Here is a 21,832-nt window from a genome sequence, read left to right as displayed (position 1 = left end):
ATGCAATGCGTATGGTATAAATACCGGGCCTGTTCAATTGAGTTTGTAGTTGCCTATCCTAGGTGAAAACGTATTTTCTACTTCAAATTATTTTCAATTTCTTGAATGCGCAAGGATTGGTTTCATGTTTCTGGAGGGTCTAATTGAGCCAGCATACAGGCCTATCACAGGGTAGGCCTATCTATGGCCCGTGGCGCACTCACCAGTCCTGTTTTTCTCACTGTCCTGGTCAGCATTTAAAGTCATCGAGACTGACATGGCGTTGAAACGGCAGGTATAGGACGCGCGGGGTCTTGCACTGTCCCACCTGTGGCAGGTTGGCAGATTAAAGTGTGTGTGCCACTTCGTCACGTCAGCATCAGCATCAGCTTCCCTTCCCTCTGAGAGTGAAGGAAGACACTGCACTTTTCCCGTTTACATTTCTGGTGCAGACTATAGCTGGCGCGTGCATATGATTTACTCAGTGATGGATGAGGGACGGTGGCGCAAGGGAGTCCCGTTGGCTCACCAGACATTCAATCCTGAATTACCTAAATGCATCGTGACGCACCCGCTCGAGGCAGTCCGTGTCTAACCGGGTTAAAGCCCGGGAACGCGACAGATATCTGACTGGTGGTGCCAGGTATCTGGAGGGGTGAAAAGAACTCATCCTAGGCCTATAACTATCCAAATTCAGGTCCCCGATAGTTTCTGAAAATCCTAAATTAGCCTATGCGTCATAGAGTATTGACACAACTTGTGTGGCAATATGAATGCAATTACAGATCTACAGAAATATAAAGCCCTATAGTAAAATGGTGTCGATAAACTAATAAATGTAAATGGCGTGAAAGATAGCTGCTACATTTTTTATTATTCTAGGGAAATGGTCCGTTTTTAACGAATCATCAGAAAATGACTATGGGCATTTATTAAAGAAAATGTTGAAAACAAGATATTTTAAAAAATCGAACAAAGCCCATACAAATCTTAAATCTATAAGTAATCGAATGTACCACCATTGTAGGCTATTATTATTTTCTGCTGGTGTCGTACAGGTGCTCCTTTGGGTTCCTTCCCAGGCCCATCAGCGTTTGGAGATGCATTGCGTTTGGCATATCTTCGTTTCTTGTAGTTAGACTTGATCTCAAACGTGTGTTAATATGTGTCTTCATGGGTAATCTGGCATCAGAAACGGATTGTTAATTATGCTGGTGTGCTGGTCAAGCGTTAAGGAGAGCACACTTGGAAACAGGCAACCATACACACACGCGCGCACACACACACATAGGCACACAATGCTACCGGCAAATAATAATAAATTTAGCAGGATATGATATTGTTTTGTGAATATTATTTGGAAGCATATTATCTTGATATCTAGCCCTACAAAATAGGCTATTACAGAGCAGACATGACTAAATATGAAGAATACTTTGATGTTTCAGAAACCTGGAAAACCTCCTCTCCAAGAGGTGGATTATTTTTCCGCAATCGTGTGGAGTCCTATGTTGTTGTTTGTATAGGTTCCTTTTAGGCCTACATGCATTGTAGCTATAACAATAATAACTTTTCCACTTTATAGGGCGTCATTTTATTTCTGGACTATACAGATTTCGCTGGCGTTATTTTAACCACTAGTCTTCAGTCGGCTGAGGTGTCACCACATTCAATCCTAATCCTAATCCTAATCATCCTCACTAAAGATGAGGCTGAAGTCACATCTCCAACTGATGGGCTATATCAAATAAAGCGTTTAATTTTCGGAAATCAAAATCATATCTGAGTTGCATCTCACATAAAGACGTCTGACTGAGAGGGTTAACCTCACGCGCATTGGTGATGCATGAGCGGTGGGAGGGGGCTGGCCATCCGAGCTGCCCCCCAATAGACTCTCGAGGCATTGTCATGGAAAGAGACCACCGCCTCGCTTTTGTCTCGCGTTCTGCCAAGTTTATTATAAACACTGAGCGAGCTGCCCGGTGTGCTGTCAAACGGAGCGCGAGTCAGCACGGGAGTAAGAGAGACACAGAGTGGACGTGAACGAAAGACAAAAGCGACTGACTGATGAACATATAAAAAGACAGAGGATATTTCAGAAACAAGAAAGGAAAATAGCCTTATTAAAATTGGATCAAGGAAAACAAGAAATCTGAAAAACAGAGTGCGACTGGGACTTGCACTGCAAACCTAACGGTGATACCTCCTTGGAGATATTAGAGACATCTTTCCGCAGTCTCTACGGTATTGTCCACGTTTAAACATTCTAAGTGTAGAACGTTGAAGTTTTGATTTTAAACCGGGATCCAGCGCTCCAAGAGTTGGCCTTACGCGCCTCCATGTATAAAATGGATTACTCCTACCTGAACTCCTACGACTCGTGCATGGCGGCAATGGAAGCGTCGGCCTACGCGGACTTCAGTTCATGCAGCCAGGCTAGCTCGTTCCAGTATAACCCGATTCGGACTGGCTTCACCAACCCGGGCTGCACGCCCCTCAGCACCGCGAGCTGCACGCTGGGCGCCCTGCGCGAACATCAACCAACACCCTACTCCACAGGTAAGAGCGCACTAGGTGCGCTTCCTCGGGGAGGAATTGCAGCATAGGCCAGGGGCAAGAGGACAGATTCCGTGAAAAGAAAATAACTGTTCTGAAAGGAATCATGTAGGCCTGACATGCTTTATTAGCCCTTTAAATTGTACACAAGTTTACGAAGAACTGTTTGTTATAAGATTTCAGTTTCTTTTTTGCGATAAGACTTAACGACTAAATACCTAAACTGAAATAAATCAAAACCTTAACCCAATATTAAGTTCGCACTAAATGTACGATTTAGCGTGGATTCCATAATTTGATTTTTAACCACATGCGAGAGGACTGAACCGATGTGCCTGCATGTCGCTAATAATAACACATTCTTATTTTTCTAAGTTATGATCCCCAATTAAATATGCATCTATAATATTTACGTCTAACATATGTATAGCCTATAATATTTGACGTTCACATTTATATCCACTCATCAAAGATTCTCCAGCTTTTGGCAAAGTTGATTTAGACCCTGTCTTTTAACTTGAATAAAAGCCTGCCTAATAATTCGATACGAAATATTAAACAAAACACAAAATCGTTTCTATCATCATCTTTTACTGTTATCTGGTTGAAGACTGTTAGGGTTATGTAGCATAGTCCTGTGCATCTTGTCGATAACCTTGATCCACAAACAATTATTCGTCCTCTAAATTATATTAATTAATTAGGCTACCACGTTAACTTGAAATGCAAAATAATATTCCCTCGTTCAATAGTAATTGGCAAAGCATGAGGCTACATTCATAACAAATGCGATTTAATACACCGGGTGCGCTCCCGTTATTCGGACCATTTTACACGCTTAAAGCAACAAATTGTAGTTAGGCAATTGCTCTGTTGGTAAACGTGTTTTTATTTTTATTTAATTGCATGCATTAGCCTATTTCAAATTGTATTAAAATGAAACATTTTATTTTCTATAATTATGTTCCTGTTTGTACGGTGCCATGAAGCAAATATGGTTGGTAAATTGTGTATTGTAACAATCTTAATTTATTGATTATACATTCAAGACCACCTTTTTAATCTATCCTAAGAAAAAGTGGACTTTAAGTGGTCTTTACTTGCTTGAGGCAACCAAGAATAGACCACTTAAAGTCCACTTTTTCTTCGTATTCATACCTTTGTTTTTTTGGTCAAAACTCACAGATTTAATTTATTTTGTTTGATTCCACAGTACCCTACAAATTCTTCTCCGACCCGTCTGGTTTGAACGAGAAGCGGAAGCAACGGCGCATCCGGACCACTTTCACCAGCTCCCAGCTGAAGGAGCTGGAGCGCGTGTTTGCGGAGACTCACTACCCAGACATCTACACTCGAGAGGAGCTGGCCCTCAAGATTGATCTGACTGAGGCGCGGGTGCAGGTGAGACTAATGATTGTATGAAGTGTTCCATTGACTGTACAATTCCCCTGCCTGTTCTGTATTTGGTGCAGAAATGGCAGAAATTCATTTGATCTAATGTATTCCCTTTAGATTGTTTATATTGAGTGTGTTTATTTTTCAATGGATCCATATATATGATCTCTAAAATATTGCCTGGAAAGACCATTTGAAAAGGATGAACCAGTGTGAAAAGATTCTAAAGTTTAAAGGGATTTTGGGTCAATCTTACAAATGCCACACACCCTCTTCCTTAGAGAATACATACCATCTCCCCTCTGAGTATATTCTGAAATGTTATTGTTCTCTCAGGTCTGGTTCCAGAACAGGCGTGCCAAGTTTCGTAAACAGGAGCGTGCGGCAAACTCTAAATCCGGTAACGCCAACGGGGGTAGTAATGGGAGTACTGGCAGCAACGGAGGAAAGAAGGGCGAGCCCAGGTCTTCTTCAGACGACGACGAATCAAAAGAATCCACCTGCAGCCCAACTCCCGACAGCACTGCTTCCCTGCCCGGCTCAGGCAATGGGAACATGGGCAGTCCGGCTAGCTTGAGCCCCAGTCCAGCACCTACTAATGGTGGCTACGCTAACACTTCCAGCTCCCCTGTTCTGCAGGGGCTCAAGCCCCCCAGCTGGCCCAGTCTGGGCCCCTCTAACCCCAGCATGGCCCAACCCGCTTCCCAGGCTCCGGAGCTGCTGAAGGCCTGGCAGCCAGCAGACAGTATGACTGGACCGTTCGCTGGCGTGCTGTCCACCTTCCACAGAAAACCCAACCCTGGACTGAAGACAAACCTGTTCTAGACATCAGACAATGTTTCCCTGCTCCACAGACTCCTGGCTCTGGAGACTAGATCCTGAAGAGAGACACCGAGCAGAGACCAGTATACCTATATCTATACCACCCTATTTACACCGCCCCCCTACCCCCACCCAAACCCCTTTAATTTATTACATCCGCAACTGTTCAATGAAAACTGTATGTGTGTGTATGTTTATCTGGACAGGACTGGGATAACAGCGTGTAGGTTCCTAATTCTCACTCAACAAATACAAAACATAGACAAAAGAACCTACCCCCAAACACACACACAAACACACACACACACAAACACACACCCAGACACACACACAAACTTAGTATTAAAGTAGTTGGGAGACATTGTCGTGCACTTAGTGGCCCCCCAGTGACAGTAGCTCTGACTAGAATTGTAATCAGAGGGAGAAGACAAACACAGTGTCTCCCAGGGCAGAAATTAGGGGACAAAAACCTGTTACCAGCAAGCACAACTTCCTCTAAGCCCTGAACAGAGGCACCCTCAAATCCCTGGAGCAGGAGAGGGCACCCCCAAATCCAATTAGAACCACTGGGACCAGACCAGACCCCTCCGCCCCGGACCCCTCCGCCACTCGGCCCACCTCACCGCGCCCTCTCAGTGACAACCCCAAACACTACTGCTACTGTCTCACTGGCACAGCAGCCCCCCCCCTCTCTCTTTTTCTCTCTCTTTCTAACACACACACACATACCCACACACAGTTCCCAGCTCAAACATCAAGAACACACACATGGCTCCACCCGTGAGACAGCCTCCTTCCCTCCTCGTCCCTGGCGTGGTTGACTCAGCAGATGGAGTGAGGTCACACGTCCCAGTGTCCCTTGCTGCGGACACATGAACACTGTCGTGGGACAAGTTTACCAGACACCCTTTACCTTACTGTCACGACCATGGTCGTCATCCTTGAGTCGAAATCCAGCGCCACACTCACACTGCTGCCCCGTGCTGCCTCACTGTGTGTGTGTGTGTGACCACGTACAACTGTAAGCCCTTTTGAAACAGATAGATATCCAATGTTGTGAGTTAAGAAAATTATACTGTAAATAGTAATATAAGTATTAGGTAGTGTTCCCCCCCCCCTACAGCTTTGGAATGGTGGTGTGTGAGGCAGCTTGTGGGGAGGGGCTGGAGCAGTCCTGTGAAGGTTAGAGGTACTGAAGGTTATAGCACTACTGTCATATTCTGTCTAATAAATCTACACTTTAAAAGCACTGCTCAGAACTCAACATGATCTGCTTGTGTGTGAGAGCAAAAGTGTGTGTGTGTGTGACTTTCATTATTGACCACTGAAACAAACAATCAAACAAGGCAGCATTAAGTTAGATAATTTCTTTTTATTTATCGAAAAAGACTGATAAGATGAAGTCGTCGACATTTATTAACTTAAGAACACAAAACAATCATAAAACTCTAAATGGTGGAGTGTGTGGATGGACAGACACTCCAGCGTTGTTCTGCGAAGGTCACACGTACACACACACACACACACACACACACACACACACACACAGACAGACAGACAGACAGACAGAGACAGACGCACATTCAATCTCAGACTGGTAAATGCTTCCAACAAAAACAACATGAAACCAGAGCTTCAACGTATAGAGACAGTTAGGCACACAGGCCAACACTACTTGAGTGTTAAGACTACTACGCCGCCAAATAAGGGCCTATGTTGGACAACATAGGAGAGACAGTCACACTGGAAACCTACACACTCTGTACAGCAACTACACTGGCAGGAGGTTCTGAGACAGAGGACTACAATGAGGCGACATGACGAGGGCTCTAAAGAAAGAGTTGCCCGGGATACCTCACATCTGGCCAGATACACAGTTTCCTGTTCCTTAAGGAAACATGACACTGTAGTGTATGGTCCCGATCCTGTCATTGGGTTGGGAGTTGAGACGAGCTGCTGTCCAGCTCATCAACGCTCATCTAAGAAAACGTATGATGTTATGTGTTGTACAAAATACACAATACACATACATAAAATAATGGTGAAATATAAAGTAAAAGTCCTTTTATATGTTGGTGTTTCAAGCTTGTTTCAGGGTTAAAAAAAAAAAAAGTAGCTAAGTGAGCGCATACTGACGTTTAGAGAGCTTTAGCGCCATCTGGTGTTAAGATCAGGCACATGCAGCTTCATTCTAGGAAGTTTTCTAAGACCATGCCCTAGGGCCTAGGCAGACCTCCAGCTGGACTTACAAATACAGGCTATTAACTCAGTTATGGTAAACACATTAACCACAGACTAAACACCCATCTTAAAAACAAACAAAATCAGCTGTTAGGGTAGAAATACCCTGTACTACTGGACTTGGCTGAACAGCTAACTTTCAACAACACACCTGGTCAGGCTGAGGGGCAGGCCCAGGACCAGGACAACGATTAAGCAACATGTCAACAGCTTCAGTTTAGAGAGTTTTCAGTCTCACAGTGCTGGTTTGGTGTTGCTCCATTCCCTTTTACTTTGAGAGACATTAAACATGCAGAGACAATTGACCCATATTAACAAACATATTAACTGCACTCAGAATTATAACTAAATAAATCAAAATGAACAGAATAATTAACAAAAAGATCAATGGAGGTGTGAAGTGTGCTCTCTGGACAGGAGGGTCTGGCAGCGATAAGGGACTCAAATGTTTATCTCTTAAATAAGACCAATTACTATGGCAACCACCAGTACAAATTCCTTACATACATCAAAATAAAAATGATTTTCTTTTGTTTTTTTTGTCCAACGTAGATAAAATTGGAGTGCAAATTCTCTCAGAAGGCACAGTGTGGCATTGATTGGCACGTCTCAGCCCAGTTCTGCTTGGCCCAGTTCATCCTGGCCTGGCCTGGTTCATCCTAGCCTGGGTTACTTCTGCGGCTGTTGAAGTCTCAGGTTCTCCAGCAGGATCCTCTTGTGGGCGGGGTCCAGGACTCCCGCCTCCTCCAGATCCTCCTCTGTGATGTCACTGTGGAGTAACGGGATTGGATGACAAGGGTGTCACTCTCTGTCTGCTGCTTCTGTGTGCCTGTGAGAGACTGTGTGTGTGTGTGCTCATGTGTGTGCGTGTGTGTGTGTACCTGAGGAACTCAAGGTCGTCCCAGCCGTTGTGCAGCAGTCCCTCCTCGTATCTCTCCAGACCCAGCCTCTGGAGCCACTCCCCTACAGACGACTCGCCCACCGACAGAGACGAACTGCTGCTGCCCCACAGAGCCTACACACACACACACACACACACACACGCACACACAGGTGTATGAGACGGAGGCACTAGAGAAGAGCACTGAGGTAACAGGTGATGGGTGAGGTTGTGGTGACTCCAGGAAGCTACCTCCTCAGGCAGGTCCTCAGCGATGCTCTCTGGGAGGGGGGCGCGAGGGGGGAAGGTGCGACAGGCGTCCCCCAGCCCTAGCCCCGCTCCCTGACCCCTGAGGTGGTGGGGGGGGGCCGAGGGGGCACGTGGAGGCTGGGGGGGGAACTCACTCTCACTCAGGGTCTTGGCCATCTGTAGCACCGAACATGATTGGTCATCCAGAGCCCCGGCCCCTCCCCTCCTAAACCCCTCCCCCAGGACAAAGGAGGGACTAGGATTGGCTGAGGGGATTCGCACCTCGGCCATGTCTGGGTACAGCGGGCGGGGTTTGGGGTCTGCTGTCTCCAGGGCGGCTTTGGGGAGGGGGGGAGGGGGGAAGTCCGGAGGGGGCCGGTTGAGCGTGGCTCCGCCCCCCACGGCGGCGGCGCCGACGTCGTCCTCCGAGGAGCCCTCCTCGCTGATGGTCCTGACGGGCTGTCCGCTGGTGTGCCTGCGCTGCTGGGAGGAGGAGCCAGGGAGGGGCTTGGTCCTGGCCCCCGCCTGGAGAGGGGCTTTACCCGCCTGGCTGGCACTGGAGGAGGCGGAGGAGGGGAGAAGCTCCGGAGACAGAGCGGCTGCTGATTGGTTGGGGACGCCCTCCAGAATGTAGTAGGCGGGGTTGTTGTAGCTGTTCTTACATGACGACGGGTCGTCAGAGTCCGGCTGTTTCATCCTGCAACACAGACCAGCAGAATGAGCGTGTGGTAGACCGGAGAGGAGGGACGTCCATTCCGTTCCAAACAAACAATCACGTTGGTGCTTTTGAGGCGTGTTTAAAACACATTCGACTTTCTGTGGTGTTCAAATAGATCATTTTAAAATCAAAGGCATCATTGATAAGATAATCAAGGTCGATTAACTGTTTGTGTTTACCTAGCGGTAGTATCCTCCTTCCCGCTCTTCTCTCCCTCTTCGCTCACCTTCCCTAGCTCCGCCCCCACCTGTTTCCGCGTCAGCGACGGCCTGGGGGAAACAGCACACGCCAAGAACACGTTGAGAGCACGCTCATTGGACACGGAGGCTGCACGCGGCATAGGGAGAGGGTGCAGGAGAGGGGGGGGGGGAGGGGTGGATAGCTCACTTGACGTAGTCGTGTCCTCCGGGGCGGGGGGGCAGGGTGGTCCTGCCTTTGGGACCACCGCTCTCATCCTTATCCACACTGATCCACTCTGAGACAGACAGTACAGGGCAGGTTAGCACATACACAACACACAGACACACACACACTAACACACAGACACACACACTGACCGTAGAGGCGCTCCCGGGTGCCCATCCTCTCCGCCGGCACCCGGACCCTCATAGAGCCCCTGATGTTTCCTGTCTCCTCCCCCCGGTGAGACAGGTAGGTGTGGAACTGCTGCGCTGTGCTGCCTATCATAGACTTCAGAGCCAGCACACACTCCCCTGCACACACACACACACACAGTCAACGTAATACGTTAATCCTTAAAACGTCCAACAGTCGGGAACGTCACCTTTTCTCCTGGAATCAGAGCACACACACGTACCATAGGACTCGTAGCCGTCCAAGGATTTGACGGTGAGAAGCAAGTGCTGGTCTTGAAGGTACTCTATCTCAGAGAGGAGGGGCTTGAGGGTGGTCAGCTGCTTATTGGACCAGCCCACACGCAGGAAGTTGACGTTGTCACTGTTCTGGCTGTCGTTCTCATAGCTCTTCTTAAACTCTACAGTGGGATGGAGGGAAAGAAAAGAAAAGAGAGAGAGAGTGAGTGAGAGACAGAGACAGAGACAGGAGGAGCTCTGGTGTGTGTGTGGGAAACTCTGTGAGCACGTGCACCTCACCTTCCAGACAGGTGGAGTAGAACTCGATGAAGAACTTAGTTCTGCTGGCTGTTTTGACAATGGCCTCGATGCTCTCAAACTCTATATAGGCCTGCTCTGAAGACTTTGGGAGACCTGGAGAGAGAGAAGGAGAGGGAAAAGATGAGAAAAGGAGAGAGAGAGAAAGAAAGAAAGAAAGAAAGAAGAGAGAGAGAGAAAGGGAATACAGGAATGATAACTGGTGACAAGAGGGAAGCAGGATCACAGGTCTGACACTAAACTCCTACAATACTACAAACACACAACAATAAACACAGACTGCATAATATCAATAAAAATGACGATATGCCATTGACAGTCTAATATATTTCTGGGTCTAAGATTCTGCAGCCATACCTTTCTTGGAGACAAACTGTGATGTCACTCCCACCTCGTAGGTAGCAAACACGGGGGAGTGGTCGCTGGTGACGATGTCATCCGTGCAGCCTGGTCAACAGAGACAGCGCTCAGGTCATCATGCTTAGCTAATCTCCACAGTGTACCACGGTCTACAGCGGAGTGTCAGTCCCATCCAGACTGTCTACAGGGGACAGTGCAGGTCTTACCATACGAGTTGCAGACAATGTGAGTCTCTGGATAGGACTTCCACAGAATCCTGTCACACCATGACGGAACATTAGTCCTCATCTGAGAGAGAGAGAGAGAGAGAGAGAGAGAGAGAGTACGAGAGAAAAGAATGAAAGAGAGTTAACGAACTGGAACGGCAAACAATATTCACACACAATGTAAGGTGTGTGTGTGTGTACATACCCCTGTGGCTTTCTGCTTCTGCCACACATACGTGTCCCGGGAGCCTCGTTCGTAGCGGTAGGTGGGTGGGAAGGAGATCTCCTCCTCAGCTGGAAACACAAACACACCCCCCCCAAAATCACAACCAGTCTCACATTTTATCCAAAGACCTATTTCCTTAGAACAGTGGCAAATATAACTGACAGAATTCTCGTTCCTCATCTCAGGGTGGTACTGACCGAAGCGGAGGAACACCTTGTTCTTCTCCCTCTCCAGGTTGAGCTGGTCCACCTTCAGGAGTGGGTCAAACTCCTTCCTGTTAATGTAGTTAAGGATCTCCTGAGAGGTGTAGGATGAGAAAAACACAGGTTCAGACAAAACAGACGTGTTTGTGTATACGTCCACGTGGAACCAGTAGTTGAGGCCCCCCAAGCCTGAGAAGCATGTGTGTGTTAGTGTGTGTGTGTGTGTGTGTACCTGAATGTCCATGTCCAGACGGTAGTTGAGGTCTCCCAGCCAGAAGATGTGTGTGAAGCGGAGAGAGATGTCGAAGGAGTTCAGCTGCTTGTCTCCCAGAGAGAGAAGACGCAAGATGTCCAAGTAGTTCTGGTTCCTCCTGCAGGAACACACCTCACCGGTCAGGGTGTGTGTGTGTGTGAGTGTGTGTGTGTGTGAGTGTACGTCAGTCAGTGATTAAGTAAGAAGACTGTACCTAGCTATTTTTTCATTGCCCGACGTCAGGTGACAGTTCACAAAGCCGAACGACGTCCCATTGAACATGAAAGACACGCCTACTGCTCCTTTATTACCTGAGAAATGACCCAGATATATATATATACATATTCACAGTAAAAAAAGATGTAATGGAAAAATACTTTAAGAAATAATGCAATGAAAAGATGAAACTAAAATTCTCAACATTGCACTTTCACACTGTCGAACAAATACAGAAGACTAAAATCTACGTATTTGAGACAATATTAATGTAAAATATATTGGGTGAGTCTGCACGGCACTGTGCAAAAGCAAAAAAAATTCCACATGAATATTGTCTTATATATTTGTTTTTTTCTCCTACATTTGTCTTTTCAGATAATGGCCATGGTGGCCTGTGGTGTGTGTGTGTGTGTGTGTGTTGTACCCAGTGTGTTGGCGATGCCTGTCTTCACACTAGACACTCCAACATGGCTGATACGGTTCTCATGATCTGGTTTAACCAGCACAGCAATCTTGATGTTCCACAGAGTCTGGACCGCAATCTAGAACCCAGGAGAACACAGTGGAAGCTTCTTCAGGAGAGAAAACTCAACCAGAAGCTCCTGATCTCTCTCCCTCTCCTCCGCCCCACCTACCGGTTTGTAGTCCAGTTCCGTCTGCTCTTTCAGGGCCATGCGGAGGGACTCCACCCACTCCCGGTCACACACAGAGTTCTCCTGGGTTCCGAACACGTACAGGTCGTGAGGGATGGTGACGGTCATCTCGTCCAGGGTTTTCCCCAGGCCCCGGCAGAGCACCCAGGAGGCCACCGACTTAGGGGAGGGCACCGAGCCTGGGAAGGGTGGGGAGGTACAACATTGACTACTGGGTGGGAAAGGTTTAGCTCATTGGCTGGAGCATCTGACTTCAGGTCAAGAGGTCACAGGTTCAAATCACCCTCTGTGCATTGGTTTGGATCAAATTAAAAACTATTTAATTATACTAAATGAATAAAATAAAAAGTCCAAAGCAGCCTTTGTGTTCATTCATGTTATTTAGACACACATCATATAGCTTTAACAAAACTAGCCATAGTCATAGAAACAGTAGTGTAGAGGGTCAACGAGCGAGAGAAGGAGAAGAGGGAGAGCGTGTGAGTCTCACCCATGTTCCAGGTGCCTATGAAGATGGAGATCATGTCTGGTTCATCCTGGTTGGAATGTTTGTTCTTCATCAGCTGCAACAACTGGCAGAAGGCCTCCCTCTTCTGAAACACAAGCGGAAAAATGTGTGTGAAAGTTGTGTGTGTCTGTGCGGGAGGAAATGTTTTTGCGTTTGCATATTATTTTGAATGTTTTTTTGAATTTGGAAGAGAAAAGGCTGTTGTTTCAATAAAAATGGTCCAGATGCTTGATAATGTGTGTGTATGTGTGCTTACCTTGGCACTGGCAAAGATGAAGTCTTTTCTCTGACTCTTGTCCTTCTCCTTCTCAAACACAATGCCAAGTTTATTCTGAACACGCTGGGACTTAATCAGCTGACGGACTGAGTGAGAGAGAGAGAGAGATAAAGAGAGAGGGAGAGAGGGAGGGAGAGAGATAGAGGAAGAGAGGGAGAGATAAAGAGAGAGAGATATAAACGATAAATACGTTTCTTCATCAACAGCATTTTAGTCAGTGAACGTTGGTGTGTGTGTGTGTGTGAGTGGGTCCTCACTCTTCTCATGTGTGAAGGTGTTCCAGTCCTCCTGGCTGTCCTTCATCTTCTTCATCACCACCAGCCTTCCTCCCTCCACGTCCACAGACAGCGTGTGTTTCTGGCTCTTCCCTATCTTGGTCAGGTCGGCCAGATACACGTCCAGCTTCACCTGATGCAGACACACCCGTCATACCCTGGCTCCACCTCCAGGGGGCGCCGCAGCACACCAGAAACTACAGACCACATGGCTGAAGGAAGCTCACCTGGACTCACTCCATTCAGCACTTCCATATCCCTACATGCCCTTTGCCTACATCACAATCACGTATCTACTCTTAAGTGAATCTACTTTAAAACCTAATCTTACTTTAATGTGGGCTAATTCGACAACGTGGACTAAATCCCGGGCCATCGTTGGTCTTCAGACATGACATGGGTTGTTGTCGCCTCCCAGGGCCAAGTCTGACGGCATTCCTTTGAGCTCAGGGAGACACATCTCCTCCTTTCATTATCATCACAATACCACTTCCTCAGTCAACAGGAAGTTGCTAGAAGGAGGTCACCGCACAGATAGTGGTACATACGGTAAATGAGGAAATGGTTTGCAGGTTCACCCTGCCTCAGTCTCTCAGCTACTCTAGAAGCCACAAGTATTTAAAAAGGGTGAAAATCATGACTTAATAATCTGCTGCACGTACGGAAGTCACAACAAAGCTGTATGTTTGTATTCAGTCTTTCATAACATTGAACATGTTGAATCTTGAAAACGACACTTGCTGAACTGTCGAGGTACCCAAATGGGAAGTCCCAAAATAAAACGATTGTTTTGAATGAGCATAGGGAGCACCTCTACAGTCTTAAGACATAGAAACACCAGGAACATCTAGGAAGATCTTTAACAGATTTAAGAGATGGAAGGAAACAGTCAGTGTGTGTGTGTGTGTGTGTGTACCTCGAAGGCTTGGACGGGAATGGCTTTGCTATGGCGCGTGGAGAGAGGAGGAGGGGAGGAGGGAGAAGACAAGCTCATATCCTGGAGAGCTTTCAGGGCCTAGAGAGAGGAGAGAGAAAAGCTGGATGTTTCAGGATGTTAACATACCTCTCGCCCCATATTCCCCCTCAGCTACTAGAAGCTCCAGAAACGAGCCAGAGAGGGGCTCGCTCCCTCCCTTCTTCCCCAGACAAGACAACTCATTCTAGGCCATTGCTCCAGCTTGACCCTCAGGGCCGATGATCCACCACAGAGCTGGTCTAGGGACTACATACTCTACAACAGCTGTGCAAGTGTTATTTATGCGTGCAAACATCTGTGGGTGTGTGCATGCACACGTTTGTATGGCTGCGTGTTTGTTTACCTTCTTCTCGATAGAGGACAACAGATCTTTAAGGATAGCCAGCTTGGTGACGAGGTTCTCCAACTCCTGGTCTCCACCCTGATTCACTGACTGAAGACCACAAGCAATTACACCATGGAAACACACACATATAAAATGGCCTTGACCCCCCCAGAAGGAACTGTATGCCTGCTGTGTGTGTGCTGTGACAATGTGACTCTCTAGTCCAGCTGTCTCCAGGGACTCGGGTTCCTCCTTTGTAAGACAAAAGAGCTCTTTCCTCATGACCTTCAGTAAACTCTGGTCCGTGTGTGTGTGTGTGCGTGCATGTATATGTTTACAGGAGACAGCTGTTGTGGTCACACCTATATGACTGGACAAAACAGGAAGCGTAGGCATGCAACACCTTGGTTTTCTACTGAAAATACACACAGCTATATACACAAACCACATTCATTCATGGGAACATGGTTATTTACACACATGCGTGGACACACACATGGGTGAAAGGTGCACACACACACCTGCTGGATCATCTTGGACACCATGAAGGCACTTTGCTGGTCAAACACTTTGGACAGGATCTCTAGTCCAGAGAGAACCTTATCCACCTCCCTAGAAACATAGAGATGGGAAACAATCTTGGGATCCATCTTGGGGGTTTTCCTGTGCCTGTCTACATATATGTAGGAAGGGGCCTTGTTTATGTGTGTATGACTTGAGGATTATGTAACAGACAAGTGCATATTTGGTACACACTTAGTCCCCCCCTCCCTCCCCCCACACAGTCAGCCTAAACCCCTCCTGGATTTTGGGCGTTTGCCCCTGTGTGTCTCTGCCCCTGTGTGTCTCTGCCCCTGTGTGTCTCTGCCCCTGTGTGTCTCTGCCCCTGTGTGTCTCTGCCCCTGTGTGTCTCTGCCCCTGTGTGTCTCTGCCCCTGTGTGTCTCTGTCCCTGTGTGTCTCTGCCCCTGTGTGTCTCTGCCCCTGTGTGTCTCTGCCCCTGTGTGTCTCTGCCCCTGTGTGTCTCTGTCCCTGTGTGTCTCTGTCCCTGTGTGTCTCTTCCCCTGTGTGTCTCTGCTCCTGTGTGTCTCTGCCCCTGTGTGTCTCTGCCCCTGTGTGTCTCTGCCCCTGTGTGTCTCTGCCCCTGTGTGTCTCTGTCCCTGTGTGTCTCTGTCCCTGTGTGTCTCTGTCCCTGTGTGTCTCTGTCCCTGTGTGTCTCTGTCCCTGTGTGTCCCTGCCCCTGTGTGTCTCTGTCCCTGTGTGTCTCTGCTCCTGTGTGTCTCTGCCCCTGTATGTCTCTTCCCCTGTGTGTCTCTGCTCCTGTGTGTCTCTGCCCCTGTGTGTCTCTGTCCCTGTGTTTCCCTGTGTGCGTCTGTCCCTGTGCGGCATCTCACCCGTTGAGGCGTTTGCAGGAGGACACCAGGGTCTTGTTGAGGTGGGGCAGAGAGCTGGCTCCTTGCTTCACAGCCTCCAGGTCCAGAGCGTAGCTCCCCTTCAGATACTCATGGGAGATGGTGCTCAGGCCGTTAGCCGCCGCCGGCGGGATACTGGAGGTGGGAAGGGGGGAACTGGAGTTGTCAACTGGTCTCTTTCTCACAGCAGTCACTGTTCACTGTCCACCACGTCAGAGTAAGAACAGAACCAGAGAAGTAAAGACAGCCCAGCAGTTTGCTACAAAGAAGTGCTTCTTCAGAAGAAGAGACAGAGAGGGAACTAATGAACGAAAGATCATTTGAGAGAGAGGGGGGGGGGTTGACAAGAGGGAAAGATGGAGGGGTAAAGGAGAACAGAGAGGAGGAGGATCGTGACCGAACAAAAGAGGTAGAGGAGTCCAGACATTGTTCCAGACAGATTCAGGGTCATACAGTTCCTTTAAAAGAGAAAACAAAGCCCTGCATCCTCTTTTAGAGATGTGGCTTTAAACAGGAAGTTGTTTTCCTATCAAAGACCCCCCCCCCCCCTTCAGGCAGAGAGAAGTGTCTGTGTGTGTGCGTGCGTGGATACCTCTCTGTAGGCGTGTCAGGGCCGGTAGACGTTGATGTGGAGGCGGAGCGAGGAGGAAGCGGCGGCTTCTCATCCTCTCCATCTACCAATCAGAAGGAAGGAAAAGAACACATGTGACGAGTCAGTGTGTTTGGCGTATACCGGTATGTGTGTGCCTTTTAGAGTGTATACTGTCTCTGTATGTGTGTATATTCCGATTATAATGTGTGCATGCCTGTTCTTATGTGTGTGTATGTGTGTTCTATTGTGTTTTTGTGGTCTAGTGTGTGTGTGTGTGTGTGTGAGTGTACCTGAGTAGTCCCTCTCCTCGGAGCTGGTCTCCTCGCGGTCCACGGTGTACAGCAGGGTGGTGACCAGGCCCTGGCTGGGCTGCAGGTACAGCAGCACCAGCTCTGGTAACGTCTTGAAGCGCTTCGGCTGCACACCCTGAGACGTCTGACCGAGACAGCAGCAGGGGAGAGAGGGAGGGCGACCAAGGGAGAACGAGACAGCAGCAGGGGAGAGAGGGAGGGCGACCAAGGGAGAACGAGACCGCAGCAGGGGAGAGGGAGGGCGACCAAGGGAGAACCAGACAGCAGCAGGGGAGAGGGAGGGCGACCAAGGGAGAACGAGACAGCAGCAGGGGAGAGGGAGGGCGACCAAGGGAGAACGAGACAGCAGCAGGGGAGAGAGGGAGGCCGACCAAGGGAGAACGAGACAGGGCGGGGGGGAAGAGAGAGAGGAAGCAAGAGAGAGACACACAATTTAGAATGGTTGATGGGACAAGGTGGGGGGGGTCCCAGGCTGTGGCGATTCGGGGGCGGGGGTCACCTCATTCATATGTAGTCTTATGTAAAGCAGATTGTTTTATCATTATTCTTCAGTGGAGTGATTTGCTCGTGTTAGCTAGTTCATATACCATGTGCCACCCTAACATATCTGAATGACATATCTGGCCACCCTATTTCAAATGTTCAGGACATGGACATGGTTTGAGCTGGTTTGGAGTGGGTAGGGGTGGAGGAGGTACAGTGTGTGTGTGTGTGTGTGTGTGGTGATGATGGGGTGGGGGTGGGGACACAGCTGTTGGGAAAAGCACAAAGACGCCGCTGTGAATGTGTTCATATATGGGTGTAAGTGTGTCTGTGTGTGAGAGGTAGTGTGTGTGTGTGATAGAGAGACAGAGAGGCAGGGTCTGAATGTGTGTGTGCATGCTATGGAGCACAAAGCAAACACAAGCACTGTAGCATGCCAGCTGCTACTTAACAGATTCTCATAGAACCACTTCTTTGTGTTACAGTATACTACAGTCATAACAGTCATACAGGCAGCGACACACACTTCCTTGGTGCTACAACCACGGTAGATTATTTGCATGTGTGTGTGTGTGTATGCACGCACGCACGTACCTGGACAGCAAGAAATCCCTCATCGTCAGGGAGAATCCGGTACGTGTGGACATGTTTCTGGAACCTGGAGAAGGAGAGAGACAGATAGAGACAGCAGGGGAGGGGGAGAGACAACAGGGGAGGAAAGCAGAGGTGGACAGAGGGAGAGAAGCAGGAATGTGAGGAGGGGGAGAGATGCGAGGAGGGGGGGGGGGGGGGGGGGTGAGTTCACACAATGACGTTTTACGGATACCATAGGAATGACATATTCCCTGACAGGCAGTGTGCATGGAGGCATAACCTGTCGCTGTCCGTCAAGTTCATGAGCATGGTGAGGCTTGATAGCACATACAGACACACAAACACACCTCTTTCACAAATATCTACGCTTCTGTATACAAATCGGGCTGTCGTGTAGGATCATGGGAACTTGCCACTCACAATTGAACGTGTGTGTACATATTAAAAGTGTGCTTTATACTCATTTGGATAAGGGGTATATATTTTTATATATTACTGCTTATTTCTTCTCTCCTTATAAATGACTGTAAAATATAATTTTGAAGGTCAGAAGATGAAACTGGCTTTGATGATTTTGTACGCCAGTCTCTTTATTGTCATAAAAACCTTGCACACACACACGCGTAGACACACACAGCCTCAGGGCTGGGCCCATATTTGTTTGGTTTCGAGGGTTTTAATATAGATTGATTTCCATGCCGTCTCTGCGGTTATGCAGTCTTGACAGAGGGAACTCAAACACACACACACACAATCATCAGAACCCTCTTCTTGCCGTCAGGGTAGGTTGCTGCTGTTTCTGTGGGGTAAATACCATTGTTTCAGCTGCAACCAAACTATAACAGGAATGAATTGGTGGTGTGGGGGGGGGGGGAGACAAAGAAAGTGCACACAAGCAGTCAACATCAACCACAAAATAAACTGCCATCAAAAGTGCATGAAAACGGCCGACATGCGTGTGACCAACACAGTGCTGTGGGTGTCAATGATCTCAGTCTGTTTAGAGTACCATCTCCTCTACTGTATTACAAACACATCACCATGAAGGCAAAACACACACACACGTGTTTACATTTAGTCATTTAGCAGACGCTCTCGTGTTTGTATAAAGGAATGTTAGCTGATCACCCCCTTTGTCGATACATGACCGTGCGCGCACACACACTCTCTCCCACCCCCAAGTCCCCCAGTCAGCAAGTTTCAACCTGTCGCTTCCCCCCACCCCCCCCCCCCCACACACACACACACACACATACACACTCAGGTTCAGCTCCTTCACATTCATATATAGTATTTTTACCTAAAAGTGGTCAGGGTTGCAGTGAAGGGGAACTAGGAGACTAGTTGACCTGACTTCACATGGCTCCTCTCTGCTCTGCTCTGCACTGCACTGTGCCGGGGTCTGTTTCCACGGGTCAGATGGATAAACACCGGCTTAACAGGACTGGACAGATATGGGTGAAGGGAGGTGTGGGGATGTGTGTGTTCAGCAAGCTGAACGGACACACCCTGACATCTGTGCGTTTGTGTGTTCTGACCACAACACTCGAACCCATGGCTGTGCCCCCAGTTTCAGGCTGAACTGCCAGCATTGCTCCAGAATGTATGATCATTTGGGAATTCAAAGATGTCTTCTGATTGGTTGGAAGAACTCGCCCTGAACCTTTGAACTGACTGGGTCATCATGGTGTTATCATAGAGCGGCTTACAGGTCATCCTGGAGGAGCAGAGCAAACCTCTGTGGACACTTCTGTCATCTCGTTTTATCACATCCGTACCAGCATTGAAGAGGGAATCTGCACAATGCAATTTCCCTCACGTAAATAGGACAGGACAGAACCCCTTGTTTGAATTGTTTCAGCATCTCTTCCCCTAGGTCTGGGGACAGTCAGTGGTCGTTGTCATGGGAGGAAACTATATTTACATTTACCAGTCTATACAGGGTGAAACTGTCCATGAATCACACACATTTCTCTGCTGGGGGTTAACTATGAACACATGTGGGATCAATGAGTTGTCAACGGCTGTATTATTTCTGGCTTACTGAGTGTTTTATGCAGCCTGGGGCATATGTGTACAGCGTTACATTCACCATACAGGATAAAAATTATCTATTTCAGTACTGTTGACAGTTGGATTTCACATCATGAGTCACTATAATCATTATACTAAGTAGCCTAGCCTAGTAGGCCACCACCGAAGACAGACAGTTTCACACTGAACTCTGCCCCTCAATGTTGGTGAGTTGGACAGGCGGGCCTGGTAAGAGGTTGCCAGTCTGCATTTGTGGTCATCTAAAACATTAATACAAACAAGTAAAATCATATCCCATGTATCAAACGGTGTTACCAAACGGTGTTGGATAGTTCAATGTAGTAAACACTGAACAAATAAACATCTAAAAGAAACGCATTTGACCGACATGTGAAAGAGTGAACGAGAACACTTTTAGGCTACGTCAAAATGGCAAATTGTATCAAAATAAATTTGTAAACTACTTACAGCACACACAAAGCGTAAGCACCGTTCACACTTTCGCTATCCCGGACCAGAAAACTTCCGTCCCTTCCCGCCCGGGCCAGAAGCTCCTCGGCGGCCGCGCGACTCAGGTCCCGGTGATACCATAACGGAGGCGCAAGCCCCAGCGGCGACACCCCACCACCGCCGGCCATAGCCACAGCCCCACAACTCGGAAAACTCGGTTTCCCGAGTCTAAAACTGCGCAACCAACCCAATCACTCGTGATTTCGATACCCGGTTACGAGGATTCCGTACTAGTAGGCTATGTGCGGGGAAAAATGCAAGGTCAAAACTTCGTTTGTCGTTGTTTCCTCAGTTCCTGAAAGTCTGCCATGGAGGATCTGCTGCTCGCGCTTCCCACGGAAATCAGCGTATGTAAATCCTGAGAGCGCTGGAGGGAGTGGGGGGATAGAGGGAGATGGAGCACGCTATCAAGCTCCAGACCACTGCTTTTTATTTCCTTTTAACTGCATTAAAACACAACAACAGCAGGGAATGTCGCGAGCCACAATTTCGCCTAGGCTACTCCACAATAAAATCTAATCGTGATCAGCTATTTTGTAGGATTCTCACAACCTGACCACAGTAGTTGCATTGACATCCTGTTGTTGAAACACTACCAGGCCCATCAGCAGAGTAGTAGCATACTGTTGATGTTCCGTTGAGACAAGAGCTCATCTCGTGACCCAGCGTATTCCCTACACGACTTCAGTCATTTATAGGCTCCTGTTTTGCGTTTACTGGATTCAAGACAGTTTCCGTCAAATACGGCATATCTGAATATCTCCAGTCACTAGTTCCCAAAACACAGTTAAAGTGCTAGTCCTATGGAACCATATAAAACGATATCAGAACCGTCTGAAAGAATCTGTTCAACACTTTATGGACTTGAAGGGCTCAAAGTTGTAGGGGTCCACCTAGGGGCTATAGTGACAGACTGCAGGAAAACAATAACAAGCAAATGCTGTAGACTATTTTGTAAATATGTTTGTAAGCAACTCCTGCAGTATTATGTTTGCTTTTAACTTGTTATCCACATGTTTTGTGTGCATACACCCACACCTACACACACATTCACACAGTCATACACAGTGAAGAAGGTGGAGCTGTCAAAAGGAACTGGGTATTTATAGCCATGTGGACTACTGCCATCTATCTGAAATTCCTGGTTATGTCATCAGACTGAGTGTGCATGTGCTCGTGTGTGTAAATAAATACTGTATACAAAATAAAGATATATCTTATGAATGCAAAATGATGTGTGTGTAGTAACAGACCATAGTGACAGTAACCACACCTCAGGTGCCTGTGGCCACACCCTTATTTATTACTACTTATTTGATGACCTCACTCTGCTGCCAATAATTTAAAAAGCATCTTTGTCTTCAAAGGGAGTATAAAAATGAACAGACGTGGCACACACGCACTCGAACAGAACCCCATAATTACTGAGCATTGGAGCAGACAAAAC

General features: G+C 47.8%; 2 protein-coding genes across 3 annotated transcripts; one reads left to right on the top strand and one right to left on the bottom strand.

Annotated features, from left to right (window-relative positions):
• The first annotated feature begins 2,009 nt into the window (after positions 1–2,009).
• On the top strand, positions 2,010–5,982 carry phox2a (paired like homeobox 2A). The gene is made up of 3 exons (XM_067246565.1): positions 2,010–2,538; positions 3,749–3,936; positions 4,267–5,982. The coding sequence occupies exons 1-3, from the start codon at positions 2,319–2,321 to the stop codon at positions 4,753–4,755; spliced, it is 897 nt and encodes a 298-aa protein (XP_067102666.1). The 5' UTR covers positions 2,010–2,318; the 3' UTR covers positions 4,756–5,982.
• A 168-nt stretch (positions 5,983–6,150) lies between these two features.
• inppl1a (inositol polyphosphate phosphatase-like 1a) lies at positions 6,151–20,711 on the bottom strand. 2 transcript variants are annotated; one of them, XM_067246156.1, is made up of 27 exons: positions 20,344–20,711; positions 17,842–17,905; positions 16,744–16,888; positions 16,454–16,535; positions 15,844–15,996; positions 14,973–15,063; positions 14,470–14,559; positions 14,067–14,165; positions 13,133–13,283; positions 12,855–12,961; positions 12,581–12,683; positions 12,073–12,269; positions 11,862–11,979; positions 11,433–11,529; positions 11,198–11,336; positions 10,960–11,059; positions 10,742–10,830; positions 10,537–10,618; positions 10,328–10,417; positions 9,953–10,066; positions 9,658–9,834; positions 9,398–9,553; positions 9,228–9,315; positions 9,020–9,109; positions 8,126–8,819; positions 7,875–8,008; positions 6,151–7,762 (listed from the first exon to the last, which is right to left on the bottom strand). In XM_067246156.1, the coding sequence occupies exons 1-27, from the start codon at positions 20,511–20,513 to the stop codon at positions 7,663–7,665; spliced, it is 3,720 nt and encodes a 1,239-aa protein (XP_067102257.1). In that variant the 5' UTR covers positions 20,514–20,711; the 3' UTR covers positions 6,151–7,662. The 2 variants fall into 2 exon arrangements, with proteins under 2 accessions (XP_067102257.1, XP_067102258.1); XM_067246157.1 differs by having other exon boundaries at positions 16,744–16,879.
• Between the last annotated feature and the right edge of the window lie 1,121 nt (positions 20,712–21,832).

The sequence above is a fragment of the Osmerus mordax genome, chromosome 11 (assembly GCF_038355195.1).
Source record: "Osmerus mordax isolate fOsmMor3 chromosome 11, fOsmMor3.pri, whole genome shotgun sequence".
In the NCBI taxonomy this organism is placed as follows: Eukaryota; Metazoa; Chordata; class Actinopteri; order Osmeriformes; family Osmeridae; genus Osmerus; species Osmerus mordax.
The sequence above is the reverse complement of the archived record's forward strand: the minus strand, read 5'-3'. Positions and strand labels throughout refer to the sequence as shown.